The 20,303-nt window shown below is 56.6% G+C and overlaps 5 protein-coding genes across 5 annotated transcripts; 3 read left to right on the forward strand and 2 right to left on the reverse strand.

Annotated features, from left to right (window-relative positions):
• Window positions 1-188: 188 nt before the first annotated feature.
• On the reverse strand, window positions 189-5,336 carry SLS55_009485 (uncharacterized protein; the record flags this gene model as incomplete). The annotated part of the gene is made up of 6 exons (XM_066780886.1): window positions 189-1,010; window positions 1,063-1,886; window positions 1,944-2,075; window positions 2,134-4,389; window positions 4,446-4,992; window positions 5,055-5,336. The coding sequence occupies 6 exons, from the start codon at window positions 5,334-5,336 to the stop codon at window positions 189-191; spliced, it is 4,863 nt and encodes a 1,620-aa protein (XP_066628832.1).
• Window positions 5,337-5,641: 305 nt separating this feature from the next.
• Window positions 5,642-8,060, forward strand: RAD3 (TFIIH/NER complex ATP-dependent 5'-3' DNA helicase subunit; the record flags this gene model as incomplete). Its single annotated transcript, XM_066780887.1, has 2 exons — window positions 5,642-5,658; window positions 5,711-8,060. The coding sequence occupies 2 exons, from the start codon at window positions 5,642-5,644 to the stop codon at window positions 8,058-8,060; spliced, it is 2,367 nt and encodes a 788-aa protein (XP_066628833.1).
• Window positions 8,061-8,632: 572 nt separating this feature from the next.
• prp3 (U4/U5/U6 small nuclear ribonucleoprotein prp3) lies at window positions 8,633-10,432 on the reverse strand (the record flags this gene model as incomplete). The annotated part of the gene is made up of 3 exons (XM_066780888.1): window positions 8,633-8,882; window positions 8,933-9,138; window positions 9,191-10,432. The coding sequence occupies 3 exons, from the start codon at window positions 10,430-10,432 to the stop codon at window positions 8,633-8,635; spliced, it is 1,698 nt and encodes a 565-aa protein (XP_066628834.1).
• Window positions 10,433-10,719: 287 nt separating this feature from the next.
• Window positions 10,720-15,968, forward strand: SLS55_009488 (uncharacterized protein; the record flags this gene model as incomplete). The annotated part of the gene is made up of 3 exons (XM_066780889.1): window positions 10,720-10,851; window positions 10,904-13,300; window positions 13,350-15,968. The coding sequence occupies 3 exons, from the start codon at window positions 10,720-10,722 to the stop codon at window positions 15,966-15,968; spliced, it is 5,148 nt and encodes a 1,715-aa protein (XP_066628835.1).
• A 1,079-nt stretch (window positions 15,969-17,047) lies between these two features.
• On the forward strand, window positions 17,048-19,424 carry SLS55_009489 (uncharacterized protein; the record flags this gene model as incomplete). Its single annotated transcript, XM_066780890.1, has 3 exons — window positions 17,048-17,541; window positions 17,597-18,239; window positions 18,288-19,424. The coding sequence occupies 3 exons, from the start codon at window positions 17,048-17,050 to the stop codon at window positions 19,422-19,424; spliced, it is 2,274 nt and encodes a 757-aa protein (XP_066628836.1).
• Between the last annotated feature and the right edge of the window lie 879 nt (window positions 19,425-20,303).

Genomic DNA, 20,303 nt, shown 5'->3' on the forward strand with positions numbered 1-20,303 from the left:
CCATCTCCGAACCAGTGCATACATGGGCTTGGGCAGCCGGTATGAAACATTTAGAAAATCTCGGCCTCTACACCATACTTCATACCTATGTGCTCAAGATGCACTCCATAAACTCCATCAACATCTGCTGCTAACCTTCCATACTTCCAACTCCATACCCATGCACCGAGTCTATCCCGAGACCCCGCCTAGCCGTAATTGAAAGGATTCCTACACAGCGGACAACTGCTTCCATTGCTGCTCTTGAACCACTTGTACAAGCAACTCGTGTGGAACAAGTTCTTGCAGGTCGAACACCTCTTGCTCGGCAGCTGCTTATCCGCGCTGATGATGCTATAGCAAATCGCGCACTCAGTCTGGCCCTTGAGCGTGCCGACGACATTCCTCCGCCACGAGATCAGACCATCGACCAGATTGCCGTTCGAAAACGTGACGACGCCCTGGCAGTTGCGCAGCCAAGCCTGCCACTTCTGCTCCGATACGGCGACGCGGTTGATGCCCTCGACGACGACGGGCGCGAGCGGGTAGTTGGCGGGCAGCCGCACGACGATGGTCATGAACTGCTCGTCGACCTCGTAGCCGGCGGTGATCTCCTTGCCGCGCTGGTTGACCTTCACCGTCAGCGCCTCGTCCGACGCCGCGTTGTCCGCACTGTTGGCCCACTCGCTGACGGCGGCCAACGCCGCCGCCACAATGTGCGGCGACACGAAGCGTTCCGTCCAGCTCTCGACCGCCAGCACCGTCTGCCGCGACTTGCAGTCGATCCACCAAGACTTGGAGAGCGAGGGTAGATGCTGCAGCGTGAGGAAATAGAGATGCGCGGCGAGGTAGCGGGCGTCAGCGAGAGGGGTGTCCGTTGCGTGTGGGTCGTAGCGCGAGAGGTCGAACTTGGAAATGTCGACGGGCTTGCCCTTCGTGTGGCCCAGGAACTCGGTCAGGAAGTCGAGCAGCTGCGGCACATGGCCCTCTTTCTGCAGGTGCTCAATGTAGTCCGTCTTGACCTTGTATGACTAGAGATGATGTTAGTGATGCGATGCCAGGCCTTGAGACGGTATTGCTTACCGAGTTGGTGAAGTGGTCGAATATGAGCAACCAGCTGAAGAGGTACCCGCGAAGGCCGAGCGGCATCGCCCTACTGAAGTCCCAACTTCCAATGACATCCTTGGAAGGAGCCTCAAGCACGAGCGAAAGCAGCTCGTCAGGCAACTGCGCCGTCGTCTTCTCAAGCGCAGCATTGATGGAAATCTCCTCCTGTGCAGCTGGTATTTGCTTGTGTAGGATGTCAAATGCTGCCTGTTGCACTGAGCTGGACTCAGTGACCAGGAGTGGGAAGAGGTCTTCCGTGTTCTCTAGTTGAGCGACGGAGATGGAACTGATCTGCCGCGAGAGGAGCTCGTTGACAATCTTGAGAGGCTGATGATTGTAGTCATCCAAACCTTCAGATTGCTTCAGCAGCTCAATAAGCGCCTTCGAGATTTGCGGCTGCGAGTATTTCCATATTTCGACCAGATCTTCGTTCGGGTCCTCGTCGGCGTGAAGCACCTTCAGCGTCGAGTAAAGCTTGAGCGATGCATGTATGCACGGAATGGCCTCTTCATATCCAAGACCTTGGTCTTTGAAGCGGCCAGCTGTCGTCCAGAAGGCAATCAAGGAGTTGATAATATCTTCCCAGTGCTCTCCGTAGATGTCCTTCATGAGTGGGAGCAGCAACGAGAAAGAGCGGTAAACTTCGGCCCTGACTGGCAGAAGGAGAGCCTCATCGTCCCGAAGGTCCAGCCATTCGGTCAAGTGTTTGACGAAGAAGACGAGCCGCTGCTTCGCGATAGTGTCAGTGATTCCATCTTGGTTAGCAACGATGACATTGAGTAGGACAAGCTGCTTCAGCCCTGCGATTGAACATCAGTATTGGTATCTTCCGGATGACTGTCTTTGCGTGAGCGTACCTCCTTGCCCATCTTGAGAAATGTTGTGGCCTGTCAGTTGCGCGATGAGCTCATTGCACATGCGAGACGCGGAGCCATGGGATGCTAGCGGGGTGCTATGGCCGTAGAGGAACGCTGCAACTAGTAGTGTATCTGCCTAAAGTCAGCAGGCTATTGGGATTTCATCGTATTAAGCTGTACTTGCCTTCACTCCTTCGGATCTCTTTCAAGTGGTTTTCCATGTTTGCGGTTTCCTTGCCTGGCCAACCATGCATCTCAATTAACTCAGAAATGGTGGTAGCGTAGGCTCGCGCGTTGTAAAAGGCTTCCGACGATAGCCCCCGCGATGCCTGCCGGAGAGGGTACCATGCAGCTTGAATGAAGGAGTGCTCGGAAGCATCGTCTCCAGACCAAGACGATCTCGACTTCAAAACCCAGTCAGTGATCAAGGCTTGTACGTCAGCGACCACCTCGACCACATCGTTTTCGGTGTGAGCATTGTACACACTGAAGATGTCGTTTGAGGTGGCACGGCTGATGTTGTCATTCGTGAGCTGTATGGTCAAGAGGAGCTGTCTGTACAATTGAGCCTTTCTCTCGACAGGCAGGTGTTCCAAAATGGGAGCCTTGGCAAGGAGACGTGCCGTATAGGCAGCCATTCTCAAAGCCGGAGAGAAGCCTTCGGAGTCTCGGGGTACCTTTGCCGGCCGCGGATTTGGTTCAACCAAGTATACGCTTCCGCCAAGAGGGTTCGTGATGGCAAAGGTTGGATGCGGAGGGACGTCTAAGAAACGTTTCAGGGCGACCTCCCAAACGTGGTGAGGAGGCAAAAGATTTTCAGATAGCTCCTCTTTCTCCATCTCAGAATCGCTGAAGAGGTCCTTCGCAAGCTCGACAAGTGTACTCGGTGAGACCGAGTCAGCAGCTGCATCGACAAGTCCCCGAGAGATGACGTCGAAGATAGAGCTCTTTAGAGCCGCTTTGCTGCTGCTATCCGATAGAGTTGCCTTGATACGGTTCTCCAGGTTGGAAGCTTGCTCTGCAACTTCATCATTTGGATTTTCAGTGATTGATACAAGTTTCTGGAGCAGAACAGAACCACCGGGTGTGGGGACATATCTTCGGACTATGTCGGGGCTCTGCTGGACGATATTAGAAAGACCTTGGAGCGCATTCTGAGCCTGACTGGAAATAGAGAGTGACTGTGTCATCTCTGCCAGAACGGTATCTACCGTATCATCCGCCAGGACCGAGGAACCCCTGAGCAGCTGGTTGGGGAAGGTCCAATCTGCCTGGCCTTGAATAGACAGCCGGAATCTCTCCAGAATGAAGCTTTGAAGTTCTGGATTCCCCACTGCGATCTGCTTCTGAGAGTCTAACGAGGACAAGAGCTGCGCCAGTGCAGTGAGCTTTGCCTGCGGCTCCGCCTCATCAACGCATGTCTTCAGCGTCTTTCTCCAGACATCTTCGAAATCAGGACGGTCGCTATAGGCACGCAGAATGGAAGCCAATTTGGAGGATGATGATGACAGAAAAAGCGAAGGGAGGTCATCCTTGATGAACAAAGTCAGGAGCTCGGAGCACTCAGTGTCTTCAAACAGGAATGGCTTCAACAACTTGAGCATTGCCTCCACAAGACCCGCTGCACCATAAGGCTTACCATTTCGAGACCTTAGGAGCTCGAGCGCTTCTTTGAGTACTTGCGAAGATGACCTCGCAAGCGTCTCGCGGACAGCTTGAGAGGGAGATGCTTCAAGGAGCTTAGATGCTACGTCAGCCCACCTCTGACCCTCGTCATTGACTTGGTTCTGAGATGTCTCGTAATCCTTGGCTTGAGCTGGTTGCGATGTCTTCATGTCTTCGATAAGACCGTCCGTCACCTGCTGCCATTGGGACTCCAGGACCAGGAGCATTGTTGGAATCGCCAAAACTTGACTTATCAAGCTCGCGGCTTGGGGAGCAGGGACAGCCCATGTAGCGGTCTCTTGCGACGGTTTGATGTACTGGAGCACGAGCGGTAACACCATCTCAGCCAATAGCTTATGCTGCTCCTCTTCAGAAAATCCCGCCGAGAGCGCAGCTGTCACATTGAAATATGCCGTGTATGCAGCGCTGATGTTCATGCGAGGCTCATCCTTGCTGATGATGCCACTGCGGATCGCATTAAGAACCTCGGTGGCCTCGGCTGAATCTGAAGGCAATACCTCATTGGGCAGGCTAGTCATGATTTTGGTAACATTCTCCCAGTATTCTCGGGGACCGCCTTGCGAACCACGCTTCAGGAATTGCCGCAGGCGCCTGGTCACTGGCGTCTTCGACGTGTAGTGTTCCGTCCAGACAGCGGGGGATATTTTGGTAAGAGCGACCAGGGTTTCGGAAAACTCATATGCAGAACCGGTTTGATCCGAGTTGAGCGCGTTGGCCAGGTAAGCCTTGGAAATTGTTGGCAGGTTGCTCGAAAATGCATCTAAGGTACCCAAGGTCAATATTATGTAGCTCGTGACGAAGGGGTGCTGGACGTACCGCGCTGTTTCGCCATGAAAGTCCTCAAAAGCCTATGGATAGCCCGTCTAACAGCAGGGTCGTTGTATGAAGAGAAGTCCCAAAGTCTGCTGTCCTGCATGGCTTCTTCGTAGCTGCTCTGTTCCTTGGCGAGCTCTTCCGCGGACAGTTCCGTGAGAAGACTTGCGATGACCGCGATGCTTGAAGCAATCACCCTGTTGTATTTCCCTTCGGCATCATCTGGGCTTGTGTTCCTCTCGTCACTCAGGGTGCTAGACGTCTCCTTGTCGATTACGCTACGGGAGTACTCGAGGATCTGTTGCTGGAAGGCTTTGCGGACATTGTGCAGCTTCTCCGGAGATGCAAACACGGACTTGAAGGATGCTTGCGCGGCCAGCGAGACAGACTTGTCGTTATCGTAGAGGCCAGCCAGCCAGGCGCCGACGACCTTGGGCATATGTCTAGCAATGCGCTTTCCACATGCCGTAGCGATCTGGCCCTGGACCGTGTGCGCAAGCTGGCGGACTCGTCGAGAAGTATCAATGGAGGTACGAGGGTAAATTTGGACCTGGCAGTAGACGCCTTTATTAACACTACCGCGATATATGTACATGCTGGAGAAGAACGCACCCAGGCCTCAAGCACAGCCTCCTCCACTGGTGCGCCTGACGAGGTGACGGTCGTCTGCAGATCCTCCAATGCCTTCGCCTTGGTTGTGCTGTCCTTCTTTGAGAGGTTCTTGAAGGCGACAACCGTGTTCGCATCGGAAATGGACGAGAGGTCTGGCGGCTCGGAGACGTACGAGAGCGGGGAGGCCGAGGCGCCGAAGGCTGAGAAGGAGGCGCCGGATCCGAAGCCAAAGCCAGCGCCGGCGCGGCTGCTGCTGGCCTGCGACTTGGCCTTTTTGCTCATGGTGGGTGGGGACGGGGGTGTGGTTGCCGCTGGCGGGAGTAAGAAAATGGCGGGTCGCGACGGCGGCACGGCGGGACGACGATGATGACGCAGACGCAGGTGGCAGGCAGATGCGCCAAGGCTCGCTTGCTCCCGGCGCTAGCGGCTGACTCGCGGCTCACCTGCGTTCCATTGTCAGCAGCACTTCGTCTCCCCAGAGGCAAGCGGCAATGTGAAGTGCTGCTTCCGGGCGCTTCCCACGTCGCCATCCCGCCTCCGCTCCTGCGCCACCCAGCTGCTCCGCCAGTGTGCAGCAAGCCGCCGAGATGAAGTTCAACATCGAGTGCGTCAACACCACCCCCGTCTTCGCCGTGCATCTGCCTGACGCGTTCTAGCGATCTGCCGGTGCTATTTCCGTACCCGCGCATCTACCCTGAGCAGTACAAGTACATGTGCGACTTGAAACGCACTCTCGATGCCGGCGGAAACTGCATCCTGGAGATGCCGTCGGGCACTGGCAAGACCGTCTCGCTGCTGTCACTGATTATTGCCTACCAGCAACATCAGCCTGAAAAGCGCAAGCTGATCTACTGCTCGCGGACCATGTCTGAGATCGAAAAGGCGCTGCACGAGCTCAAGGCCTTGATGAAGTATCGCACCGAGCAGCTCGGTTACGAAGAAGACTTCCGCGGCCTGGGCCTCACCAGTCGCAAGAACCTGTGCTTGCACCCCTCAGTGAAGCGTGAGAAGAACGGCGCCGTGGTCGATGCTAGATGCCGCAGCCTGACGGCCGGTTTCGTCAAGGAGAAGAAGGAACGCGGCGAGGACGTCGATCTTTGCATCTACCACGACAACCTGGACTTGTTAGAGCCACACAATCTGATCCCCCCGGGCGTCTTCACCTTTGAGGATGTCTTGAGATACGGAGAAGAGCACAAGCAATGCCCATATTTTACGGTCAGGCGAATGATGCCTTTTTGCAACGTCATCATCTACTCCTACCATTACTTGCTCGACCCCAAGATCGCCGAGCGGGTGTCCAAGGAGCTGTCCAAAGACTGCATCGTCGTCTTCGACGAGGCTCACAACATCGACAATGTCTGCATTGAATCACTGAGTATCGACCTGACCGAGGACTCCCTCCGGAAAGCCACTCGTGGCGCGAACAATCTGGAGCGGAAGATTACCGAAATGAAGGCGACCGACGCTGAGAAGCTAAGCAACGAATATTCAAAGCTCGTCGAAGGCCTCCGGGCAGCCGACGAAGCGCGGGATGAAGACTCGTTCATGTCGAATCCCGCCTTGCCAGACGACCTACTGAAAGAAGCCGTGCCTGGTAACATTCGACGGGCAGAGCACTTCGTATCCTTCCTAAAACGCTTCATCGAGTATCTCAAAACTCGCATGAAAGTGTTGCATGTGGTTGCGGAAACGCCTCCGTCGTTCCTGGTCCATCTCAAGGAGCTCACTTTCATCGAACGAAAGCCTCTGCGGTTTTGTGCCGAGCGCTTGACCTCCCTTGTACGAACGCTGGAGCTGACCAATATCGAGGACTATCAGCCACTGCAGGAGGTTGCCACATTTGCAACACTAGTGGCAACCTACGATACCGGGTTCCTCCTCATTCTTGAGCCTTACGAGGCTGAAGGTGCCACCGTACCCAATCCGATCTTCCACTTCACGTGCTTGGATGCCTCGATCGCCATCAAGCCGGTGTTCGAACGCTTCAGTTCGGTCATCATTACCTCCGGGACAATCTCGCCTCTGGACATGTACCCCAAGATGCTCAACTTCTCGACGGTAGTACAGGAGTCCTACACTATGACTCTCGCTCGGAAGTCATTCTTGCCCATGGTCGTCACTCGAGGAAGCGATCAAGCAGCCATCAGCTCGAGCTTTGGAGTCCGCAACGACCCCAATGTGGTCAAGAACTACGGCGTTCTCCTCCGGGAGTTCTGCAAGCTCACCCCCGACGGCATCGTGGTCTTCTTCCCCAGTTATCTTTACATGGAATCTGTCATCAGCCAATGGCAAGGCATGGGCATCCTCGACGATGTATGGCGCTACAAACTGATCCTCGTTGAGACACCTGACGCCCAGGAGACCTCGCTCGCCCTCGAGACCTACCGCACCGCCTGCAACAACGGCCGCGGTGCCGTCCTCCTCTGCGTCGCCCGTGGGAAGGTCAGCGAAGGCATCGATTTCGACCATCACTACGGCCGCACCGTGCTGTGCATCGGCGTCCCCTTCCAGTACACCGAGTCGCGCATCCTCAAAGCGCGCCTCGAGTTCCTCCGCGAGACATATCACATCCGCGAAAACGATTTCCTCTCCTTCGACGCCATGCGCCACGCCGCGCAGTGTCTGGGCCGCGTCCTGCGTGGCAAGGACGATTACGGAATAATGGTGTTGGCGGACAAGCGCTTCAGGAATAAACGGACCCAGCTGCCCAAGTGGATCGCCCAGCACCTCTCCGACGCGGACTCGAACATGAGTATTGACCAGGCGGCGGCGATGGCGAAGAAGTTCTTGCGCGATATGAGTAAAAATTTCGGAGCCCAGCTGGCCGAGGGAGTCAGTGTTTGGGGGATGGAGGACCTGAGAAAGTACCAGAAGCAGAGGCAGGACGAGGAGATTCAGATGCTGATGGATGCGCCGGATAAGGAGGTGCGGATGCGGGATGCTGCGGATGAGTTCGATGAGGGCGGAGATATGGATGAGGTTATGGCGGGGGTCGAGGCTTGAATGGTTGACAAGAGGCAATATGCATGAGGTCGAAGGTCACGGTGTCCGGAGAGAATGGGTGCATGCGTAGCAGGGAGTTTCGGTTTTGGGGATGAGCGTGGTCGCAAATTGGAAGTGTACTAATAGAGAGAAGGAAATTAAACGGAATTATGAGGAGTTGGAATCCTAAAAGGGAGTGACAAGTGAGAGCCCGAGTGGTAAAAAAGTTCTTGATACTCTATTTACCTAAATTGCTCCCTGTAGCTCTAAACTATCAAATCATGTACTTGGGTAGTCGAAGCATGTAGGACGCAGCTGAAAAAAAAAAAAAACATGAAAATGAATGGTCACGAATGGGTCAACTCCCGCTTCCTTGCGTCAGAGAATAGAGGTGGCACTTCTGGTCATCATCGATGAGATGGAACAATAGGATGAAACCCGTGAAGCAGACTTTTGCTTGATACTTCTTATTGCCAGCAGCGCATGTCGTCTTATTGGTATTGTTGATCCTACTTCTCCGCTTTCTTAAAAACCTTTTGTTAGCATCTCCGCTCAAAGCCTAAGTGCCATCCAAGACTCAACCTTCCGGGCGCCTAGTCCTGGAAAGTCTTTGCCAGAGTCCACATGTTCTCCATCTTCGACCTCGTCAGCGCCTCCTTCGCCTCACCATCCGACTCACACACTTTCAGTCCAAACCACTTCCTGAAGGCGCGGTCCCTTTCCTCACCCTCCCAGATAAGTGTGCACTTGTTGTAGCTCAGATCCTTTAGCTCCCCATTCTCATCTACGGACTGTTGCCACGCTGCTTCCGCTTCTTTGTTTCCTTCGCGCACACTCTGCGGCCTATTCAAAATTAGCTGAAGACCATTGAAAGCTGGTGGCACAATACGTACTGAGCATTCTCCGTCCACCTAATGCGTTGTGTGAGCAACTTCTTGTAGAATCGGATTGAGTGTGCACCACCCTCGACGACAATAAGGTTGAATTTCGGGTTCAGAATCACGATGCCCGTAAGTGCGCTCTGCTTGGCATTGACGTCGATCTGGTATCTGTGCTTGCCAAAGCAGAGGTTGTCGACCTTGAATACACACATGATGATCTAAGTAGACCGTTACTATTGAGCGATTCAGCAGAGGTTGCGGACCACTTACACCCTTGGATGCATCTGTTTCTTGATTGGCCGCCAGCTTCTCGTGTCGTTGTTCCTTGGTAAGCTTGCGCGCCTGGTTATCGTTCTCGTGCTTCTCCGCGCGCTCCGCAATCTCGCGGTTCACACGGGCTTCCACAGCCGTCGGATCCTTCACCGCCTGTTCTCCTAGTACGCGCATCAAGTTCGATTTCTTGACCTTCGGAGGAGGAGGTGGCTCCAGTCCCAGCCGAATCTTCGCTTGTTGCTCCTTATGCTCCGCCATACGCCGTTGGCGACGGAGCTTCGCCTGCTCCTTCTTTGTGAGGGGAAGCGGCTTGAGACCGGGGTTCTTCTTCTCCTGCGGTGGCTCCAAGAGAACGGGGTGTTGCACGTATATTGTCACAATAGAGTCGGGACTTTCCAGCTTAGCTTTCTCCACATCGTATTCCGAGCCGACCAACCCCTCGTCCCACCATTCTACCTCCGGCGGAGCTGGGACCAAAAAGTTCTTGTCGGTAGCCTCGTCGAGTCCGACCTTCTTTGCCTGGTCCGCAATTCTCTTTTTCATCTGCTCAAGCGCCTCCTGCCTCCGCAGGGCATTGGCCTGCTGAATGAACTTGCCCTTCTGGTTGAAGACAAGCTGCTTGGAGTGCCTGCCCTTTGCAGTGGCGCCTCCGACATTGGGGTCGTAGTAGGGGTTCTTCTTCAGTTCTTCCAAGTTCGGTGGCGCCAAGTCCAACTGTTTCTTGTCCTTCTGCATGGGCGATCCTGTCCGCCTGTTTGCCATTGTTGTCGCAAACTTTGGCTGGATGGCCTGCTTCCCCTTCGCCCCTCCAGCGCCAGCATCTCCAAGTAAAGCGGGATGCAGGCCGATGTTCAATCCTCCCCTCGCACGCGACATCGTTTCCTCGAACTCCGGAGGCTGTGGGGTCGGCGTGGAGACCTTCTTGGTAGCGGCAGCTACCCGGGCCTTCATAGCCTCGATCTTTTGACGTGCAGCGTCCAGGGCGCTCGACGCAGGAGGAGAGGCTGTGGCCGGAGTGCCTGGGGCTGGCGAAGGAGACGGCGACACGGTAGCGCCATTCTGAGCGTCCTTTCTAGCTCTCATGTTTGCTGCACGCGCGCGAGCTTCAGCCATAGCCTTCGCGAAGTCGGGCTTCGCGTCGGCTCCATTGGCGGGCGGCGCTGGCGAAGCGTTGTTTGAGCGCGTGCGCTTATGGTCGGCGGCGTAGGCATCGTCTGGATGGGGGCGCTTTCCTGTCATTACGGCGGGTGTCGGTTGGAAGCTCGGGGGAGGTTGAGATCGAAGGGATGGCAGGCAGGTCGGCCAGAAATTCCGGAGAGGTGAAGCTGGAGCAATGGCGCTGGAGCCTAGGCGGTGAGCGTGGCGGTCGCGGCCGGCATGGCAGATGCAGATCTTCCGGCAAAGCGCCGGCCCAAATTTTTGGCAGCACTCCACCGCGCCTTCCCTTCGCCGCCGCGCGCGCTCTTTTCAACCCTCCATGCGCGATTCGGCCGCGTCGCCCACCTCTCTACTCTTCACCCCTCACAATGGCGCGTAACGCGGGCATGAACATTGCAGATCCCGTCTCGAGCGCCATCAAAGGCGTCGAGTTCGGTGTTTTGAGCGCCGACGAGATCAAGAGCTTGTCGGTCAAGCGCATTACAGCCGCGGTTACTTTCGTAAGTCGTTCTCCGTGTGCAGCCTGCCGAACAGCTCTGATGTAGACTCTAGGATACATTAGGGCATCCGGTCCCCAATGGCTTGCACGACTTGGCGCTTGGAGCTGCCCTGGGCTCGCCATGCGCGACATGCAACCTGGACGAATTCCGCTGCCCTGGGCACAGCGGCCACATCGACTTGCCCGTCCCCGTCTACCACCCCACTTTCATGGACCAGCTGCTCCGCCTCCTCCGCGCACAGTGCCAGTACTGCCACGGTCTTAAAATGTCGAAAGTGACCACCCACCTCTACTCCTGCAAGCTGCGCCTGGTCCACCACGGCCTTTTGAAGGAGGCCGCAGAGCTCGAAATGGTCGAGGCTCCGAATGTCAAGGGGTCGAAGGAGGAGGGCGAGGACGTCGAGTCCGAGGACAGCGATGCCGATGCCCAGGGCATCATTCAGAAGCGCGAGGCCTACGTCAAGCGTGCGTTGAAGGACGCTGGCATTCGCAAGAAGTCTGACGGGTCGCAGAAGCGAACCGAGGCGGTCGCTGAGGAACGGAGGTACATCATCAAGGACTTCCTAGCCGACATCAACAAGTCGAGAAAGTGCGGCAACTGCGGGGGTATCTCGCCTACCTTCCGAAAGGACCGTTATGCCAAGATTTTCAAGAAAGGCCTTAGCAAAAAGGACAAAAACGCGATGATCCAGAAAGGCATCAAGACCACCGCGCCAATCGTCGAAGAGGTTTCCAGGAAACGGGCACTGCAGGCCACCAAGGACAAGGACGCCTCGGATCGCATGGACGTTGACGAGGGCGTCGCAGATATGGGCGAGGAGGAGTCCGAGGGCGAGTCGCTTGACGCGGACGAAGAGATTGCTGGAGGCTTGATCGCCGATGCGTCTATGACCGCGACGAAGAAGCAAAAACCGGAAGACGAGGGCGAGGGTCAGTCCTACGTTAACTCTTCAGTCGTCCTGTACAGCCTTGAGCGGTTGTTCCAAAAAGAGCAGGATATTTTGTCCCACGTGTACGGTCCGCGCTCGCGCAGAAAGGGCGGAAAGGTCAGCGCCGAGATGTTCTTCATCAAAGCTATGATCGTGCCACCGAACAAGTTCAGACCAGAGGCCAAGACGGGAGATTCAATCGCCGAAGCTTCTGTCAACTCGCTTTACAAGGGCATTCTGACCGCTTGCGACACGATCAACCAGATTATGCAGGAAATCAAGAGTGGCTCCGGTTTGCAAGGCCGGCCTGCTAGAACGTACGACTCGCTTCAGGATGCCTTCGTAGGACTCCAGGATGCAGTCAACTCATTGATCGACCGCGACCGCAACCCCACGCAGGGCGCCGCTGGTAAAAGAAATGAGGACGGTATCAAGCAGAAGCTTGAAAAGAAGGAGGGACTTTTCCGTAAACACATGATGGGAAAGCGTGTCAATTTCGCAGCTCGGTCTGTCATCAGTCCTGATCCGAACCTGAACTCCAATGAGATTGGTGTTCCGCCGGTCTTTGCGAAGAAGCTGCATTACCCTGAGCCGGTCACGAGCCACAACTTCGACGAGTTGAAAGAGGCTGTTCTGAACGGTCCCGACAAGTGGCCGGGTGCTGTTGCTGTGGAAGATGAAAACGGCAGTGTCACGCTTCTTGCTAAGAAGAACTACGAGGAGCGTGTCGCTATCGCCAATCAATTGCTTGCACCTTCCTCCGGAGCGAACTTCTCCGGGGCAAGAAACAAGAAGGTGTATCGGCATCTTAACAATGGTGACGTTGTTATCATGAACAGACAGCCGACTTTACATAAGCCGTCCATGATGGTTCACAGAGCGCGCGTTCTGCCCGGAGAGCGTACCATCCGCATGCACTACGCCAACTGTAACACCTACAATGCGGATTTTGATGGTGACGAGATGAACATGCACTTCCCACAAAATGAGCTTGCTCGCGCGGAAGCAGCCACGATCGCGGACGCTGACCACCAATACCTCTCTGCAACAGCAGGAGACCCACTGCGTGGTCTCATCCAGGATCACATCACGTTGTGCGTCCTTCTTTGCTCCAAGGATACCTTTTTCACCAAAGACGACTACCAAAACCTTATCTACGGAGGTCTCAGGCCTGAAGATGGCCACACCACGTCGGGAAGGATCCTTACTGTTCCCCCAGCTCTCTGGAAACCTCGCCCTCTCTGGACCGGCAAGCAGCTCATTACGACTCTTCTGAAGAACATCAAGCCCGAGTCTCATGGACCCCTTAATTTCACCTCGAAGTCGCAGACAGCAGCAGATAGATGGGGCAAGGGATCTGAAGAAGGCACTGTCCTCTTCAAGGACGGCGAGCTGCTCATGGGCATCCTGGATAAGAAGCAGATTGGGCCTGCCGGCGGTGGTTTGATCAACTCGGTCTACGAAGCCTACGGTCATACCGCTGCCGGCCGTGTGCTGAGTGCTTTGGGAAGACTGCTCACGGTACGTTCAGATCAATCAAGACTTCAGGCACATCACTGACGAGACATAGAAACTGCTTCATATGTGGGCTCACTCTTGCGGTGTGCAAGATTTGATCCTCACAGCTCAAGGTGAAAAGGCTCGGAGAGAAGCGCTGCAGGCTGCGGAGACGGTTGGTCTCGAGGTTGCCTCAAAATATGTCTCTCTAACCAACAGCAAAATCCGATCCGACAACCCCGAGCTCTTGAGGCGTTTGGAAGCCGTGCACCGCGACGACTCAAAGCAGCACGGTCTTGACCAGCTTACGAATGCTGCTTCCGGTAAGGTTTCTTCAGCAGTCACCTCGGCCTGTTTGCCCGACCACCTGATCAGGCAGTTCCCGGCGAACCAGATGCAGCGGATGACGGGTACTGGTGCCAAGGGCAGTCCAGTCAATGCCAACCTGATTTCCTGCAATCTCGGTCAACAGGTTTTGGAAGGTAGACGTGTGCCCGTCATGGTCAGCGGCAAGACGCTGCCATGCTTCAAGCCGTACGAGTCAAGCATCAGAGCGGGCGGCTACGTCGTTGACCGTTTCTTGACTGGTATCAGACCCCAGGAATACTACTTCCATACCATGGCCGGCCGCGAAGGTTTGATTGATACGGCCGTCAAGACTTCCCGTTCTGGCTACCTGCAGCGCTGTCTCATCAAGGGTATGGAGGGTCTCAAGGTTGAGTACGATACCACTGTGCGTGACTCAGACGGCTCGATGATCCAGTTCCTCTACGGTGAGGACGGCTTGGATCCCACCCGAGTGCGATACCTCAATGATTTCAAATTCTCCGCCGAGAACTTCAAGTCTGTCTTCGAATCCATGGATATCAGAGGACAGTTGTCGAGGCTGCAAAACGAGGAGGCGAGCGAGTGGAACAAGAATGCCTCGAAGAAGTACCGCAAGACTGGGGATCTCGGCTGCAAGGATCCCGCGCTCGCCCACTGGAACCCCAGCCGTTATGCGGTCACCTCGGAGAACTTCTACCAAGCGAAGAAGGAGTACCTCGACAACAACCCCGATAGGCTCATCAAAGACAAGAAGCAAAACGTTGAGGCCGGCCTGTCCAAGAAGACATTCAACGCTTTGCTTGACATCAAATATCTGAAGTCCTTGATTGAACCGGGAGAAGCCGTTGGAGTCGTGGCAGGCCAGTCAATTGGCGAGCCTTCCACTCAGATGACGCTCAACACGTTCCATTTGGCTGGTCACTCGGCAAAGAACGTCACGCTCGGTATCCCTCGTCTTCGTGAAATTGTCATGACGGCTTCGGCCGCCATCTCTACACCGAGCATGACGCTATACGTGAATAACGAGGTTACGAAGGAGGAGAGTGAACGCTTCGCCAAGGGCATCAGCCGCCTGTCGCTTGCCCAGGTGGTCGATAACGTGACCGTCAGCGAAACACTGGGCCGCGGTGTGGCATATTCTCAAGCGAAGATCTATAGAATCCGCCTGAACCTCTTCCCAGCCAAGGAATACTGCGAGGAATACGCCATCACTGTCAAGGACGTCGAGCGTGCGATTGAAACTAAGTTCCTTCACCGTCTGAGGAAGCTTATCCGGGATCTTCTCAAGAAGAAGGGCCAAGAGAAGACGCTCAAGGCAGCTGCTAAGTCGGATGCGCTCCCAGATATCGGCAAGTCGTCTCGGACAGTGAAAGAGCACCAGGGTCGCCCTCAAGCTGAAAGAGAGGAGGCCGACGAAGGAGACGGAGTTGATGACGACGAGGATGATGAGGACGATGGTGAGGATGAGGACGCGACCAACGATAAGCAGAAGGCCAACCGTCAAATGGCCACGTCATACGAAAACCCCGATGATGACGAGGAAGCCATTGCAGCCGAAGGTCGTCAAAGAGATGCGAGCCCGGATCCAATGCAGGAGGACGAGGCATACGGTGGCAGCCCCAAGCCTGGTCAGAGCTCCGACGAAGATTCGGAGAGTGAATCCGGGTCGAAACCGCGCAAGATCTCCAAGGCAGCAGCTGCTGAGAGGGAGCAAAGGATTATGTCAAAGGTCGAAGACGTGACATCGTTCAAGTTTGACGACGCCAAGGGTCAGTGGTGCGAGGTCGTGTTCGAGTATGACGTCTCGACAGCTAAGCTTCTGATGCTCAACCTCGTCGAGAGTGCTTGCAAGGATGCAGTCATCCAAGCCATCCCAGGCATCAAGGCGTGTTTGTCGACGACAGAGAAGGTTGGTCAGGAGGAGAAGAACGTGGTGCTCGTGGACGGGTCCAACATGGTCGCACTCCGTGACTACCAAGATGTGCACGATCCGCACAGGATGTACACCAACGACATTGCCCAGATCCTCCGGCTGTACGGCGTCGAGGCAGCGCGTGCCAGCATCGTCAAGGAAATGTCGGCTGTCTTCGGCGGTCACGGTATCTCGGTCGACAACAGACATCTCAACCTGATCGCGGACGTGATGACCAGAAGCGGCGGCTACACAGCCTTCAACCGGATTGGTCTAAAGAGCAACGTGTCGCCGTTCATGAAGATGAGCTTCGAGACGACGGTTGGCTTCCTGAAGGACGCAGTGCTGGAGGAGGACGTTGACACCTTGGACAACCCCAGTGCCCGGATTGTTATCGGCAAGCTCAACAACGTCGGCACGGGCTCATTTGATGTCCTCACACCGGTGGCTTGAAGAGATGCACAAAAAAGAAAAAAGTTGACTCGTTCGATTGCGACATATCAAAAGGGACGGCGTTGCGTTCGACATGGAATGGGGTTTAATGGGAAATTCTGCTTGCGAAATTTTATCTTGTAAGTGGAGCGGCTGTAGTATTGAATACGAACACTTGTTTTGCTTCACGACCTTGGCTCGAGGCTCGCCGTGTGATTGGGCGGAGGATGTTGGGGAAGAATAACCAAAGGGGAGTGCCCGTGACCCCGGTAAGTGCTCCTGCCTTTTCCCTTTGCCTTACTGAGGGTTGATGAGCACCAGTTCTGAGTCATCACCAAGCCAGCCGGGCCGCTGTGCACCCATTGGACGCTGCTGCGTACTTCATGTTGGTTCCAACCCGTCGGGGTAATCCACTGGACAATTAGGCTGCGGCGCCAGGCCGAAAGGGGACTAGGACAACAGCAGTATCTTGACTGGGGTGATGAGTTCAGATGGACATTGGGGATCCCGCTTCTATCAACGCCAAGGTGGGATTCCTGCTGAGATCCGGTCATAGCGCCAGGCAGCCACATCCAAGCAGGCACCACTCGGCGCGTGAGATTCTGAGACACTTCCCTATCGTTCGAACCGGCAAGGGCACTGATTGGAGCACTACTGCGGCAACGTGCAGCGAAGTCTGCCTCGCAAGCGGCAAGTTCCCGCTGGTGACTCGGAAACCTGCCTTGTCAGAATGTTGCCTAATCCGGCGCCCCAGGTACCGGCCTTTGCCCCCAGCTCCCCACCACAGCTCCCCACCATGCCCTGGAGATCTCATTGGCAACGAAAGTGAGAGGGCCCGGCCTGTGCGACGGATCGCCGTGCACTTGGGGTCTTCTGCCTGGTGCCAAGTTTTCTAGATCCCGCGCTTCTGCCTGGACAGGCACCGTCTTGACTGCTGTCTTAGACCCACAAAACGCGGGGTTGGATAAGAGTCAACGATCCGATTCTCTTGTCCATATAAAATGGCCGCTCGTGAGGACGTTTCATCCAGCAGGCCTGCTCTGCTTAATTGCTCCTCGTAGGTTCATTCAACACCCACTCTATTGCACGGCTATCTACAAATGGCGGACAACAACCAGATCAATCAGCCCGAGACCGGCTCGGGCGAGACGGACCTGCGCAAGCAGATGGAGGCCATGATCCGGTACAAGGTCGAGTGCGAGGACCAGTACGGGCCCAACTTCGATGTCAAGCAGGACGGCACGCCCTTCGACCTACAGGTGTCGCAGGACCCCAGCGCCCTGGTCGACGTGCGCGACCCCGTCTTCGAAATCATCACCGGCCTTGACGTCGCGTCCAACCGGCCCAAGTTCTACGGCGGCCTGTGGGGCGAGAAGTTCGGCGGCGGCGGCGACGACGGCATCGAGTCTTGGGCCGCCCAGGCCGCGAGAGCCCCGGGCCTCCTGAGCGACGACGACGACGATGAGAAGGAGAAGAAGAAGGAGCCGGCGACGCTGGAGAACAAGCGCATCCTCAAGATCGGCGAGACGAGGATGGTCATCCACTCTGCTTGGCTGCTCGAGGCCATCAGGGAGGTCGTCCAGTTCTACCCGAGGTAAGTTATGCTGGTCCCAATCGAACCCGCATGGCTGACACTTCTACGAATGAAGCCAAAACCTTACTGGCGATACCGTCACTGTCCACGAGCCGTACTGCGCCCTTGTGCACTACATCACCGAGCTGCGCGACCTGAAGAACCGGTTGGCGCTCGACCGCGTGACGGACCCGGAGCAGGAGCCGGACGACGTGTCGGTCAAGTACGAGCACCTGCGCATCCTGCTAGAGTACCTCGAGCCGCACGTCGAGCGGGTGGCGCTACCGGCACGGCGGCGACTCAGGCGCGACGAGCCCACCACGACGTTCGAGGACCTGTGGTACCTGCTGCGGCCCGGCGTGCTGTCGTACTGCACGCATGACGACGAGGTGCTGGGCTGCGCCATCGAGAGCGTCGAGCTCGAGACGGCGGATAACAAGGAAGACCGCAAATGGACCGTGAAAGTATGGTTCCTCGGTCACCGCTGGAAGACGGCCCGCATGCGCCGCGCGCTGCTGGACATTGAGGTGCCGTATTTCGAGGGCGAGAAGGAGGTCATGAAGCTGCCCGTCTACCCGCGCGAGTACTTCGACAAGCGCGACGGCGGCGAGCGAAAGGCCAAGTTCCAGCAGAGGGGTGCAAAGGCGTGCGATATCGCGTGGAAGGGCCACTCTTATCTGTCCTACAAGGGCAAGTTCATGGATAAGGCGAAGGCCTACGTAAGTGGTGCATGTGCCAAACGGTATCAATGCTAACGCCCTCTACAGTACGAAGGCCCGATTGTGGCCGAGACCGCCATCCCACGGCGCGAGAAGGTGCCGGAGAACCAGTGGGAGTTCAGCTGGGACAACTACCTCGCCTACGCGACGGAGAAGAGTCTTGAGAAAGACAAGGCGGCTTCGCACATGCAGCCAGTGTGCATCGACCCGGAGGAGGTGTCGCAGGAGATGCTCTCGGACGACCACTCGTTCCTGGTGTCGCCGGTGATGCTCGCATTTGCGCTGAGCCACAAGGCGTGGATGCCGGTGCACGTCGACAACATGCGCTCCATGGGCCCGCCGGCGTACGTTCCGGACGCCAACATCGGGACGGACAACCTGCGCATCATCCGGGCCCTGTCGCACCGGCAGGTGTCGACCAGGCAGTCGTGGTCGGCCGACTTCATCAAAAACAAGGGGGAGGGCGTCGTGGTGCTTCTCCACGGCCCGCCCGGCGTGGGTAAGACTTACACGGTCGAAAAGACGGCTATATCGACGCGACGCCCGCTGCTGGCGCTGACCATCGGCGACCTGGGCCGCAACGAGGAAAAGATCGAGAAGGAGTTGACTATGTGGTTCGACCTAGCGCACCGCTGGCGCGCCATCCTGCTCATCGACGAGGCCGACATCTTTCTCGAGCGCCGGCGCGCGTCCGACCTGGCGCGCAACGGCGTGGTGGCCGCTTTCCTGCGCAAGATGGAGTACTTCGGCGGCATCCTCTTCCTCACCACCAACCGTGTCGAGCACATCGACGAGGCCTTCATGTCGCGCGTGCACGTCGTCATCGGCTTCGACAAGCTCGACCGCCAGCGCCGCCGCGTAATTTGGGCCAGTTTCATCGACAAGCTCAAGCGCGAGATGGTCGGCAAGCTGCGCGTCAGCGACGAGGCCGAGCGGTTTGTGCTGGATGACGAGGAGGTGGGCAACGTCGACTGGAATGGCCGCGAGATCAGGAACGCCTTCCAGACGGCCATCTCGCTCGCCGAGTTCGAGGCCATCGAGGACCCCGAGCACGACGACGCGGCCGAGACTGTTGTTGGTGTCGAGCACTTCCGCCAGGTCATGGAGATGAGCAAGACGTTCAAGAGCCATGTCGAGACGGCCCGGAAGGAGAGCAGCGACAGCGAGTGGTCGGCTGACTTCTAAGCTTGCTGCTGACGGCGGTCTGAATGGCCAAACATGGTTCAGCGTCGCATGTCTATAGGAAATACGTAAACAATAGCTACTCAACGTTGGAGTTGTTCAAATGAAGAATTGGTCCATGCTTCTCCGTAAGGCGCGGCTTTTCCGGAGCGGTTGCCGCGCGGCAAATCCGCCGTGGCGTACGCCCGTATTGGCATGTGTATTGTAATTATTGATGGGACTTCCGCCTCAGAACTTATGGGCCCGCGTGGAAGAAGCCAAGGCGGCAAGCCACAAGCATTAGTCGTGAGCCGGCGGCGGAAGCGCATCCTGTTGGCTGCGCGGGGCGCAGCTAAGGGCGTTGTATGGATGTGCGCAAGAGGACAGCGTTTGCTGCCACGCGACAGAGTAGCCGGCCGGCCGCGGAAGGAGTGCAGTAAGGGGCATGCCTGCTGTGCCTGCCCTCTCTCCCGCGCGCCGTGAGCCCCAGTCTGGCCCCGACGACGCTGGCTGCCTGGCGCGAGCGCAGCGCCATTTGCCGACGGCCAGACAGGCGCGTGAATCGTGGAGCTCGATCTGGGCAGCAGGCAGAAAGAAAGACGTTGATGTGCGGCGTTCTCCGCCTCGCTTCGCGGCGTGCGATGGTCAGCCAAAGGTCAGCCAAAGCCGGCGCCGCGGTGCCGCTGCCTACGGCTGCCGACGTGCGACTGCTCCAGAGGCAACGGCAGATCGGAAAAAGCAACCAGGCCGCGGATCGCATCGAGACCACCGACTGTGCGAACCGCTGCATCCCTGCGCCAAATTCGTCGATTGGCTGCCCGCCGCCTCGTGGAGAGCAGGCATCTCAGCCCGTCCCGCCCTCGGCCTGGGATCACCCTCGCAGCCAGCAGCGGCGCCCTCACC

The sequence above is a fragment of the Diplodia seriata genome, assembly GCF_021436955.1.
Source record: "Diplodia seriata strain FDS-637 chromosome Unknown scaffold_10, whole genome shotgun sequence".
NCBI lineage: Eukaryota > Fungi > Ascomycota > Dothideomycetes > Botryosphaeriales > Botryosphaeriaceae > Diplodia > Diplodia seriata.